Source organism: Conger conger, chromosome 6 (assembly GCF_963514075.1).
Source record: "Conger conger chromosome 6, fConCon1.1, whole genome shotgun sequence".
Taxonomy (NCBI): Eukaryota; Metazoa; Chordata; class Actinopteri; order Anguilliformes; family Congridae; genus Conger; species Conger conger.
Genome location: NC_083765.1, coordinates 63293562 through 63307731, shown reverse-complemented (window position 1 = coordinate 63307731; position 14170 = coordinate 63293562). Strand labels below are relative to the sequence as shown.

Here is a 14170-nt window from a genome sequence, read left to right as displayed (position 1 = left end):
TCAGGGAAACAATGCAATTGTTGGCAATTTGGGCTGAATGGCCTTTTACAATCAAGCCTTTTAAAAAAAGGTTTAATGTTGTATACGGTCATCATCCGGTGTGTGTTGCCATGGTTTAAGGCTTTATTTAAGAGCAGCACAGAGGGGAAAAGGGTTAAACTCTTTAAGTCAGTACAAAACAGATAAAACGTCTTCTGCTCTAAAAGTTGGCTCCAGAATTAATGGCACACTTGATAAATATGCAGAAAAGTGCTGTAAACTAAAAACTAATACAGTCATTGAAATCATTTTATTGTCCAACATGCAGTGCGCTTTATGAATGATTCAGTGGAATCAAACCAAAAAAAGAGAAAAAATAAGATAAAACAAAAAAGTATATATATAAATATATATATATGTGTATATATATATATATATATATATATATATATATATATATATATATATATATATATATATATATATATCCCTAGAAAACAGGTTCCACAATTGAAATTGTTGGCACCCCTGGTTTAATACTTTAGATGACAGCCATAAGTATTTTCCTATAAGTTTAGAGAACACATTCAGAGAGATTTTTGACCATTCCTCCATGCAGAACTTTTCAGAATCAGAAACCTTTGAAAACCACAGGTTTTTAATGAGATACTGAGATGGCTGTTGCAGAACAACGTTGTTGTTTTTACTTAACTATTTGTGGATTTTGATGAATCTTTGGAGTCATTGTTCTGCTGGACAATCTGCCTATGACCAAGTCTCAGCTTCCTGGCAGAGGGAACCAGATTTTCTGCCAAGATTTCCTGGTATTTGTTGAATTCATTGTGCCATTGATCTTAAATAGTGCCCCTGGACCACTGGCAGCAGAACATATCTAAAACATCAATGACCCACTGCCATACTTACCAGTAGATAGGAGGTTCTTCTCCTTGTATGCATTCCATTTTGCCGCCAAACATGTTGATGGTCCATATGGCCAAAATGTTCCATGATCAGTTTGGTCTCATCTTACCAGTCATAATTCTAATGAGGTTTGGCAAACTGAAGATGCTTGGTTTTGTTTATTGTGCACAGTAAGGACTGTCCTTGTGCCACCCTTTCAAAGAGTTTGTTGGTATGGAGGTGCCATTTTATTATATTGAGACTTGGTGCCCCCAAGACACAACCAAACTTCAACCAAACTGCAATTCTTAAAGTCACACCAGCCCAGGGTTTTCAGAAAAAATGTGATTACTAAATAAAAAACATTGAAACATGAGAGTACATGTATTGAAATAAAAGTATATCGTTTTTATATAGACAATTATATGTTTGGACATAGTATATAGAATATAGATCATTATCCATGTTGTTTATTATATTTTCCCCAATTTTTAAAATAATAATAATAAAATAATAAATAATAATTCTGGAGCACACTGTATATTGCTTCCAAGCAGAATGAAACATTTTCATAACAAAATATTTATCTGCATATCTTATTCAATTTGCAATAGTGTATCAGTATTGAATATTTGAATATGTACCACGATCCACAAATACAAATCACAAGACACAAGTTTTATATAGACAAGTTTGTGTGTGGATATATAAAACACATTTGTGAATCGTCTCTTATTTGTGGATCATGTTACACACATTTGTGAATTGTACTGAAACTAATCTCTCTCTATACAATACCGAGCTGGTAACAATGGACAATGTAATTGCCCAATTGTGCTAAGAACTACAAACAGAACTTTAAGCTCTGCCTGCAGGATATTACTTCATCTGTCATTCTGTGTGTTTTGATCCAATAAAATAATTATGTGGCCATTCGGCAACTTAATCAAAACACCAATTTAAAGAGACAACAAGTATAGAATTAACAATGGATGAAATTATTTTCATTGTTGAAAGAAGTGGCATAACTTACACCCTTTCAGAACTGTTTTCATCCATTATAAAAATGCAAAGTTTCAATAAAGTTTCGTACAATCTAATATTAGTAGCAAAAAGTATTATTATTTATTTATTCTTTTTTTAGTGGGAATTATTTTTGCCTCTGTAATCCAGCACATGAAACAATGACTATGAGGTTAAAGACGTGTATACTGTTGGCTTTAATTTGAGGTTACTTGCATCCATAGTGAGTGATCTGTATAGGTATTACAGCCGTTTTTAAACAATCACTCATTTTAGGTGCGCAAAAGTAATTGGACAAATCCAAGCTAACAGTCTGCACTTTAACCTTTTTGGCTCATCGATTGAAGCAGATGCTGTAACACTCAAACGCTGCTGCAGGAGTTCTTAAACAAGGCTTTCAGCACAGCAGTGTCTCCAGTTTATACTAATTGTTGAATGTGGGCCAGGGAATGATTTCATTGGGCAAATTTTTAGCATAGATTTGCAATGGTCCAGGAAGTTTAAGCACTGCACTGCATCTCTTAACAGCATGTCAGTTTCATCATCCAAAATATTTAGTCCTCCATCCCTCCAGTCGTCTTGCATATCATCTTTATTATATATTATTATTATATTATATTATATATGCCCCTTTTCTTTACGCTCCACTGGGTCCCACTGGACTGTTCAAGATAATAAGGCCAACAAGACAATATCAACTTATTTTCTCCAAACAAGGCAATTCAAACTGATACACTGTACGTTCAGTGTCAACTTTATTAGGTATTTATTAGACCTTCTTACACCTTTGAGGGAATTTTCACAGCTGTGGTTCAGTTGCTTGGTTCTGAATCATGGACTGATACATTACAATGTTGCACTTTCCCTTTGGTCTGTTTTGTGTTCAGGTTGCATTATTGAACAGCGGACCCTAACCCTCGGGTCAGTCACATAGCCTGTATGTCAGGCTGCTGTGGGATCACCCTCGTTGAACAAGGCAGCTTACAAACTCATTCAAAATGCAACTTACAAACTCATTCAAACTGCAGCTTACAAACTCATTCAAACTGTATGAATGAATGATGCTGAAGAATATAAGTGGGACAGGATTTTTTTAATGCATGGCCAGAGGCATTATGTTTTTGGGTTCCTTCCGTCCATTCATCAGAACATGAATAAATATATTGTAATTTGTTTGTGCTGCGTTTGTGCTGATTTGTGCTGTATGGTTTTTGATATATTTCACATTATATTTGTGACGTCACTTTCCACCCCAAGTAACTCCATATCGCTCCAAAGTAGTCTCGGCCATTTGCTCTGCGTTTCTGCTCATTTCTGCCATTAAAAGAAACAAACATGCTATTTTTATACTTTAGATATTAAAGGTGCAATAGGTAAGATAAAACATTGTTACGAGACATTGTAAATCCCTTCCTATCATTGAAAAAGGCTCACTGACTCACCCTCTGCCTGTGTTTATAGTCCTTAAATTCTGGTTTCCAAATATTTCATTTGTGCTGTAAAAAAATATTGTTTGTGTCGGTATGAAACGGTGCTGTTTGTGTTTGTATTAAACGGTGCTGTTTGTGTTTGTATTAAACGGTGCTGTTTGTGTTTGTATTAAATGGTGCTGTTTGTTTCAGTATGAAACGGTGCTGTTTGTGTCACTATTAAACGGTGCTGTTTGTGTCGGTATGAAACGGTGCTGTTTGTGTAGGTATGAAACGGTGCTGTTTGTGTAGGTATGAAACGGTGCTGTTTGTGTCGGTAAGAAACGGTGCTGTTTGTGTTTGTATTAAACGGTGCTGTTTGTGTTTGTATTAAACGGTGCTGTTTGTGTTTGTATTAAACGGTGCTGTTTGTGTCGGTATTAAACGGTGCTGTTTGTCCATCCATCCATCCATCCATCATCACCCGCTTATCCGGAGTCGGGTCGCGGTGGCAGTAGGCAAAGCCGGGTATTCCAGGCGTCCCTCTCCCCAGCAACGCATTCTAGCTCCTCCTGGGGGATCCCGAGGCGTTCCCTGGCCAGGAGAGATATATAATCTCTCCAGCGGGCTCTGGGTCTCCCTCGGGGTCTCCGCCCAGTTGGACGAGCCCGGAAAACCTCCAAAGGGAGGCACCCGGGAGGCATCCTGATCAGATGCCCGAACCACCTCAATTGGCTCCTTTCGACGCGGCTCTACTCCGAGCTCCCTCCGGATGTCCGAGCTCCTCACCCTATCTCTAAGGCTGAGCCCGGCCACCCTACGGAGGAAGCTCATTTCGGCCGCTTGTAGACGCTATCTCGTTCTTTCGGTCACTACCCAAAGCTCGTGACCATAGGTGAGGGTTGGGACGTAGATCGACCAGTAAATCGAGAGCTTCGCCTTCCGGCTCAGCTCCCTCTTCACCACAACGGTCCGGTTCAACGCCCGCATTACTGCTGACGCTGCACCGATCCGCCTGTCGATCTCACGCTCCCTTCTACCCTCACTCGTGAACAAGACCCTGAGATACTTGAACTCCTTCACTTGGGGCAAAGACTCGTTCCCAACCCGGAGGGAGCAATCCACCGTTTTCCGGCAGAGAACCATGGCCTCGGACTTGGAGGTGCTGACTCTCATCCCGGCCGCTTCACACTTGGCTGCAAACCGCTCCAGTGCGTGCTGAAGGTCACGGTCCGATGAAGCCAGCAGAACCACATCATCCGCAAAAAACAGCGATGCGATTCTGAGGTCACCAAACCGGACACTCTCCTCACCTCGGCTGCGCCTTGAGATCCTGTCCATGAATACCACAAACAGGACCGGTGACAAGGGGCAACCTTGGCGGAGTCCAACACCCACAGTGCACAAACGTGCTTGACTTTGTGCGTAACAACGGCCCCGGTACCCCATACTCCCGCAGTACACCCCACAGGGTTCCCCGGGGGATGCGGTCGAAAGCCTTCTCCAAAGCACATGTGGACTGGATGGGCAAACTCCCATGACCCCGCCAGCAACCCTGCCAAGGTAAAGAGCTGGTCCACTGTTCCACGGCCAGGACGGAAGCCAGATTGCTCCTCCTGAATCCGAGGTTCGACCGTCGGTCGGAGCCTCCTTTCCAGCACCCTAGAGTAAGCTTTCCCAGGGAGGCTGAGGAGTGTGATACCCCGGTAATTGGAGCACACCCTCCGGTCCCCCTTCTTGAAAATGGGGACCACCACCCCGGTCTGCCACTCTACAGGTACTGTCCCCGATCTCCATGCGACACTGAAGAGGCGTGTCAGCCAAGACAGCCCAACAATGTCCAGAGCCTTCAGCATCTCAGGGCGAATCTCATCTACACCCGGCGACTTGAGGAGCTTTTTGACTACCTCAGCAACTTCCGCCAGGGATATAGGTGCAGATTCCCCTGAGTCTTCGGGCTCTGCCTCTTCCACAGAGGACGTGTTGTTCGGGTTCAGGAGCTCATCGAAGTGCTCTTTCCACCACCCAACAATATCCCCAGTCCGGTTCAGCAGTTCTCCTCCCCTACTGAAAACAGCCTGAGACAAGCCCTGCTTTCCCTTTCTGAGTCGTCGGATGGTTTGCCAGAACTTCCTCGAGGCCAACCGAAAGTCGTTCTCCATAGCCTCCCCGAACTCCTCCCATACCCGGGTTTTTGCTTCAGCGACTGCTGAAGCCGCAGCCCTTCTGGCCACCCGGTACCTGTCTGCTGCTTCCGGGGGCCCCCGGGCCAGCCAAGCCCGAAAGGCCTCCTTCTTCAGCTTGACGGCCTCCCTCACCGCTGGTGTCCACCAGCGGGTTCTTGGGTTGCCGCCCCGACAGGCACCGATGACCTTCTGGCCACAGCTCCTGCTTGCCGCCTCTGCAATGGAGGCTTTGAACATGGCCCACTCGGACTCCATGTCCCCAGCCTCCCCCGGGATGCGTGAGAAGTTCCTCCGGAGGTGGGAGTTGAAGACCTCGCGAACAGGAGCCTCCGCCAGACGTTCCCAGTTCACCCTCACGACACGTTTGGGTTTACCGGGTCTGTCCGGCAGCCTCCCCGGCCACTTGATCCAACTCACCACCAGGTGGTGATCAGTTGACAGCTCTGCTCCTCTCTTCACCCGAGTGTCCAAGACATACGGCCGCAGGTCTGACAATACGGCCACAAAGTCGTTCATCGATCTTTGGCCTAAGGTGCTCTGGTACCAAGTACACTTATGAGCTACCCTATGCTCGAACATGGTGTTTGTTATCGACAATCCATGACCAGCACAGAAGTCCAATAACAAAACACCGCTTGGGTTCAGATCAGGCAGGCCATTCCTCCCAATCACCCCCCTCCAGGTTTCTCCATCATTGCCCACGTGAGCGTTGAAGTCGCCCAGCAGAACTATGGAGTCTCCGGGTGGCACCCTTTCCAGGATGCCGCCCAGTGACTCCAAGAAGGCCGGATACTCTGAACTGCCATTTGGTGCATAAGCACAAATGACAGTCAGAGCTTTCCCCCCAGCGACACGTAGTCGCAGAGAGGCGACCCTCTCATTCCCCGGGTGGAACTCCAACACAGTGGCGCTCAGCCGGTGGCTTGTGAGTATCCCCACACCCGCCCGGCCCCTCTCACCTTGAGCAACTCCAGAAAAGAACAGAGTCCAGCCCCTCTCCAGGAGTTTGGTTCCGGAACCAGTACTGTGCGTGGAGGTGAGCCCAACTATATCTAGTTGGTACTGCTCCGCCTCCCGCACTAGCTCCGGTTCCTTCCCCACCAGAGAGGTGACGTTCGACGTCCCCAGAACCAGTCTGCGACGCCGAGGATCAGCACGCCCGGATCCCCGCCTTTGCCTACTGCCTGTTGGGCAAAGCACCCGACTCCGATGCCGACCCCTGCAAGTGGTGAGCCCACAGGGCGGCGACCCCACGTGACCAGTTCGGGCTGTGCTGTTTGTGTCGGTATGAAACGGTGCTGTTTGTGTTTGTATTAAACGCTGCTGTTTGTGTTGGTATTAAATGGTGCTGTTTGTGTCGGTATTAAACGGTGCTCTTTGTGTCGGTATTAAACAATGCTTTTTTTGTTTGTATTAAACGGTGCTGTTTGTGTCGGTATGAAACGGTGCTGTTTGTGTCGGCAGGAAACGGTGCTGTTTGTGTTTGTATTAAATGGTGCTGTTTGTGTCGGTATTAAATGGTGCTGTTTGTGTCGGTATTAAACGGTTCTATTTGTGTCGGTATTAAATGGTTCTGTTTGTGTCGGTATGAAACGGTGCTGTTTGTGTCAGTATTAAACGGCAAGAGCAACGTTGTGGGAATCCGTATTCCCCAGATCCGTCAGTGCTCTCTGGGGTGAACTGGGGTCTGCATTTATAGTAATTGTTGCAACCTATTTGCTTCAGACTAATTAAACTGATTGCCTATATCGTTATAGTTAAGTTATCATTCTAGGTGTGAAGGCAGCCCACCTTAACACTTTTTCAGGAAGCAGGACATGCTGAAGGCAGGAAAAACGTGTTTCAAAGAGGACGTGTAGAGGCAACAGACGGAAATATTATATGCTAGTTATTATTAGTGGGGGCTATTACCTTGTAGGGATTACAAAGAAATGGCTTAGGGATGAAGATGGGGATGAATATAATATAGAGGGGTATAAACTTATTAGGAAGGACAGATCTAGTCAGAGAGGTGGGTTGTTGCTGTTTATGTAAGAGAAAATCTGAATGTGTGGGTTTTTAAGACCAGGCTTGATACGGTGTTAGATTCTATTTAGCTTTTAGGCAAACTGGGTAGTAGGTACACTAAAGGTGAGCACTGCGGGGTGAATGGCCTTGTCATTATGTTATGCTATGTTATGTTATGTGATATGGGAATTCATTCCAGTGTGGTCCTTGCAGCCTCATTGTTAAGCCTCCTGGCACCCAGGCGGATTATCTTCAGGCTGTTTTTTGCGGTAAACCCCATCTCCACATCTGCAGGGTGGACAGGCAGTGCCAGGGCAATCCCAGCCGCTTGAGAAGGTGTGGGGAATTACTCCATGATGCAGTGATGCTTGAGAAGGTGTGGGGAATTACTCCATGATGCAGTGATGCTTGAGAGGTGTGGGGAATGACTCCATGATGCAGTGATGCTTGCGAAGGTGTGGGGAATGACTCCATGATGCAGGGATGCTTGAGAAGGTGTGGGGAATGACTCCATGATGCAGGGATGCTTGAGAAGGTGTGGGGAATTACTCCATGATGCAGTGATGCTTGAGAAGGTGTGGGGAATGACTCCATGATGCAGGGATGCTTGAGAAGGTGTGGGGAATGACTCCATGATGCAGGGATGCTTGAGAAGGTGTGGGGAATGACTCCATGATGCAGGGATGCTTGAGAAGGTGTGGGGAATGACTCCATGATGCAGGGATGCTTGAGAAGGTGTGGGGAATGACTCCATGATGCAGGGATGCTTGAGAAGGTGTGGGGAATGACTCCATGATGCAGTGATGCTTGAGAAGGTGTGGGGAATGACTCCATGATGCAGTGATGCTTGCGAAGGTGTGGGGAATGACTCCATGATGCAGGGATGCTTGAGAAGGTGTGGGGAATGACTCCATGATGCAGGGATATGACTTTGAAGAGCCTGCCTGTCTTTCCACGGTGGTATTTCACTGTTCTCCTCAAACAGAGCCACTCAGCCCTGGTCTCCTGGGCTTCGTGTGGCTCCGGCGCACTCCCATACCTTGTGATGAGGAAGTTCACTTTTATCATTCCCATAGCTCTCTGGGGCCCCCTCTGGGATGTGATGCAGAGCCAGAGAATGCAGAAACAATATCTGTCCCTGCACAACATTTACAAACACTGCAGCATGTCAATTGAACTGAATTTAACGCTGTAAACGTTGCTGTCAATTATCACCTGTGCTTAATATGTTGCAGATTTTTTGTTTTCCCTTTAGAACTCTGGATCTAATTTGGACACTAATGCAAATGCAATTTAATGCAAATGAAAGATTTTCTGTAAACATGAAATCAGTTTAAAGAAGAAAAACATAATGAGAATTATTGAAATGACCTGCAATGTTGATCAGAACATTGATCCTTTGCTCTTGAACAGATACAGCATAATTAAATCTCAGAGAAAACGAGGGGTGAAAATGAGGGGTTTGATTCCCACATGTTTGGCTTTTCTTCACCTCATTTCCCCCGTACATGTTTCCCAGTTCACAACCATTCAACAGTGCTCGGCCTAAATGACCCAAATGAGATGGGAAAGAGAGAAGCTGAGTAGGCCTTTTTGTGTGAACATATGAAATGAAACACCAGCAGGCCCCCCTTGCTCACATCCTGTGAGATTGCCTCTTCCAGCCGATTCAGTATTTCAGAGTAAACAAAGCAAATTCTCCATTAGAGATATGCCCATTTTCTGTCAGTGCAGGCAGCTGCTGTTCCCAGTTTCCTTGGAAAGATGGTTAAGAAATGAATGTAGTGGGAAGACAAAGAGAAAGATAAGGATTTAAAGCAGTTCTGCCTTTTACTCCGCTTGCCTGTAAAGATTAAAACATGCCAAACAATCCTCTTTTGCCTTGGCTCTTTAATTAATATATGTCAGCAAATATATAATTACAGCCATGGGAGAGATATTCTAAGATGTTCCTGGCACAGGATGGTGCCATCTCAATGAGGTTGAATTAAGAATGCAATATCTTTAGGTTTAGCGTTTACTGTGACTCTGATGACTTATCGCTCATTGCAAAAACACTGAAAAAAAGAAAGAAAAAAAGACACTTAACCCCCAAATGCTCCTGACTGGCTTGTTGGTGCCTTGCATGGCAGTGTGTGTATAAGTGGGTGAATGTGAAGCACCAATTGTACAGTGCTTTGGATAAAGGCGCTATATAAATGGCCACCATTTACCATTATAATTGGCCTCATTTATCAAACGTGAGCCGGACGACATTCATCGGAAATGCATTTGCATAAATAATGTGGCATTTATCAAAGTTTTCGGATGTCACTTTTTTCGTGGGGGCCGAACAAATTTCACGAGTGGTCTCAGCTGTTAGTATTCTTCGTGGAAAATATTGATAAATGAGGCCCAAAGTGTGAAAAAGGAAGTGTATTTTTTGTTTGATTTGCTAAAATAACATGGGCGTATTTTCTTCACACCTTCAAGGGAACCTGGTTAAAATAAAATAAAAATGAAATATATCATTTGAAAATGATATACGTGGTTTATGTGTTTATTTTTATCTGAGCGATCGTCCTCTTTGCATTTGCAGGGTTGATTCAGCGCTGCACTCCAGTGAAGTATCACTACTCCTCATCCACTCTGCCCCGGAACCTCCCCGTCAACATCACCAAGACCATCCGTCAGGACGAGTGGCACGCGCTCCGTGAGTAACCACCTCCGTCACGTTCCCGCCCGTGCTCTGGAACGGTCATCCCCACAACGTCCAACTCTGCGCTTGGGAACGCGCCAACATATCCACCAGGGAGCTGGCTGGGGTGAAATCATTGTCAAATTGCCAATGTGACACAAAGTATAGTGATGCAAAGGCACAACTAAAATGTAATAATTTATTCAAGTAGACTCCTAAAATAATACAGTAATCAATACATTTAATTATGTATCGGCTCACTTTTTCAGAGTGGGGACTCGATAAGCTTTAAACTACGCTATGTAAAACTCTAATTGTTTTATGACTTTAATGTACAGAAGGGTTGTTAATCAAGTCTGCACTGTTTCTCTTAGGGCCGTATCTTTCCCCTCAAGGGAATTACTGCACTGCAGTTCTTTGCTCTTGTGTTTTTGTCGCAAGTTGGTCTCGAGATGACTGCCTGCATGCAGGTAAAGAAATTAACAGAGTACAGGAGATGAAGTGGCCGTATATTATTCATGCTGTTTTATCTCCCTCACGTCATAAAGTCGCCTGACAGGCCTTGGAAAGCTTTTGCATTGCATTAAAGGTACCTGAAAAATCTGGGAAAACTACAATTAATTAATGCATATGCTAACTTACTCATTAGTTCATGTATTTGCTAACTACTACTTAACAAACGAAAAGTTTAATTTCATGTTTAAAAACATGTATTTGTACATTAAACTGGACGGTTTGGAACATTTAAAAGGGAGAAGCTGGATAAGCAGGTGCCTTCCTGCCATCCAGGTGAACTTGAGCTGCTTTTGGCTCCGTTATGAAATAAGCGCACCCATCTGTCTCCCTTTCACGTTTGCTTGTGCCTGAAGAAGTGACCGCATTTATAAACATTTGCAGTTTCTTATATATTTGTACAGTGATCTCCATAATGTTTGGGACAAAGGCATGTCTTTTTTTCTTGATTCGATTCTGTACTCCACAATTTCAGATTTGCAATCAAACAATTTACAGTGCATATTCTCAGCTTTTATTATAGGTTATTTTATTCCATTTGGTTCCAACAAATGGCTTCACAGGTGTTTTTAATTAGTAAGGTGTGTTTACTCTGTGTAGGCTTTTGGTTAACTTTGCAGTCTGTTATTACAGTCTGTCAACATGAGGACCAGAGCTGTGCCAATGAACTTCAAGGAAGCCCATTATGATGAATAAATATAAAAAATAAAAACAGTAGCAGACCTTAGGCTGAACATCATTAAAAGAAAGCGTGAACGAACCCCCCCCAACACCTGTTTGACAGACAGATCAGAAACACGATTCAGGAGGCAGGCGTGGATGTGTCAGTGACTACTCTCCGTAGAAGAGCTGTCAAATAGAACTACAGAGGCTACACTGCACGATGCAAACCACTAGTTACCTGCAAAAACAGGAAGAATGGAATATGTCTAAACCAGACGTTAACCTGCGATGGCCAGATGCCATCAGGCCTAACAGTGCAAACACATCTTTTAACACCATTACTGCCAACCCAACAGCAATACTGGAGTAGATGCTGTTTCCTGCCAATTATGATGCCAATTACGCTGTAATTCTATTTATTGGTCTTGTGAATTAAGTTATGAATATATCTAGTTTACTTATTTTTATAGTTATTGGATACGGATACCTTAGTGATACTATTTTCTCAAAATAAAGATTCCATGTTTTTATTTGTATAACAGTTTTGTTCTATCAGGCAAAATGTATCATCAAAGCAGAGAGACTATATTACAGACGCGCTGAGAAAATGTACAGAACACACAATGTGCAAGATTTTAAATTATTTTCGAATTTTTGAAATTAAATAAAATCAGTGTGCTCATTTGTGCACAGCAGAAACCAGTATAATCCCTATAACTATTTCAGACTTATATTGAGACTTATTGAGATCTGACTTGATCTTATTTGTTTTACCTTTTAGCAAAATCAGACACATTTTTTGCAAATGAGGTAAGACAGTTTCACTCAAGATTTCAAGATAGCCAATGGAATAAGAAAATTTCACAAACAAGCTAATATTTTCTACTTGAGAGAAAATAAATGCGTTTCGATAGTTTGAGTGACTTGCCTTAATGCGGGCCGCTGAACAGTGTGGTGGAGTAAAGAACAGCACATTAAACCCTTTTTTTTTTACGTGGCGGGCATTTGTGAATATGGCACAAACTATGTGCATTTACTGAGTCGATTTATTTTACAAAAACATAATATTAACTGAAAGCAGTGTTGGAGAGTTTATATTTTTAAGTCTGAATGCCGGGTGGGGTTAAGCACTTGGGCTGATTATTTAGTGAAAAAAGAATGCCATGCAATTCAGCAACCCGCATGGAGACAAATTGCTTAAACTATTGAACCTTATTTTGCACATATAATCACTGAAAAGTGATTAATTACTATAATGGTGATGAATAATTGTGGGCACTATACAAAGGAGAGGTTTATAACTTTGCTGAGATGTCCCTTAACTCAATAAGTTTCGGTTACCTGCTTTAAAAAGTTTTATTGAAATAACACTATAAAATAGACCCTATGAAATCTGCAATCTAAATGTAAAGATCAAGGGTTGGCAAGTACAGAATTGCCAAAGACATGACCAATTCCACTTCTATCTTTGCGATCGGGAACTTTATTGTAACCTCCTGCTTCTTCAGAGTTTTCAGTTCATTCATAACTCCTTTCGGCAAGGAGCCCTGTAATATTTCCGTAGACAACAGTAACTTTCCATTGACAACATAGTATCTATCTTTTACTGTGCCTCTAATTTGTCTTCTTATCTCTTTGGTTCCTGGAGTGGACAGAAGCTCTCTCACTTCAGAATCTTGCCAATTCTCTGATGCTTCCACTCATAATCAAATTGAGTTTGAGGTTTGTCTACGAGCAGGTAGCGTTATCGCAACCTTCGTACAAAGCACCATTGACGTTATAATCAGTGAGGTGCCTTCATTGTAACCCATGTTCCCCCTTTTGTAAAAAAAAAAGGCATGTCTATCCCACGCTGACCCTTTAAGTACTACTTTCATTCAGATACATGCTTAATCTCTTAATGCATATGAATACCTGGGGTGAACGGAATGTGCTAGAACAGGGTTGAAATTGAGTAAATTAGGCCAATTAAGTATCCTGTCTAATTTATTATACAAGCCTTAATTGCAGCTCTCCTCCTCATATGTAAATGTGAAGAACTGAAAGCAGGTGCTAATTTGCTGAGCCAAGGTCATATTCTATAAATGGCGTGTTAATAACACATTTTTGTTCTCCCAAACATGGCAGCATTCATCACAGCCTAATGTAAACAGGACAAAGGTAAAACAGGACAAAGGTAAAACAGGACAAATGTAAACAGGACAAATGTAAACAGGACAAAGGTAAAACAGGACAAAGGTAAACAGGACAAAGGTAAAAACAGGATAAGACCGGAGAGGGTATTGGACCCCCACCATCTCTTGTCTGCATTATGTTGTACACTGCCTAAAATGCCACCTTGTACATCATTTAAACTATTGCTTACAGTTAATGAACTCATGATGTCCCTTAAGATTTCTCTCCTCCCCGTCTTATAGCACTGAATATCTAAATTTATGAGTCAAGGACCAACCCAGAACACAATATGGTAAAGATATCGTACAGGCATTCAAATTCCACAGGGGGTTTCCCAGAACTGCACCTAGATGTCCTCAAGTGTCTCCAAATCTCTCCAAATAGAAAACATCTGCATATCTTTTTGTTCAGACACATGAAAGATCAGAAAAGCTTATTTTTCTATTAGACAGATTTTATGATACAAAATGTAAAGAAAATTAACCACATGTTTTATTCACACAGTCGTAACCAAGTGGGATATATGGTTCCATACATATGTCTGTATTGAATAATTTGCAAAGCATTTTTGTTCTTATATTGGAACATCATTATTTGATGTAGAGATTGTTTTGATGTATCAAGGATTGTTAGAATAT

General features: G+C 42.8%; 1 protein-coding gene across 1 annotated transcript in view; it reads left to right on the top strand.

The window, feature by feature from the left end:
• Nucleotides 1-14170, top strand: part of tmem276b (transmembrane protein 276b) — a 30277-nt gene that overhangs the window by 4865 nt on the left and 11242 nt on the right. Inside the window, exon 2 of the mRNA XM_061246073.1 lies at nt 10083-10196. Within this exon, the coding sequence (XP_061102057.1) occupies nt 10083-10196 (114 nt within the window). The remainder of the gene's footprint in view (nt 1-10082; nt 10197-14170) is intronic.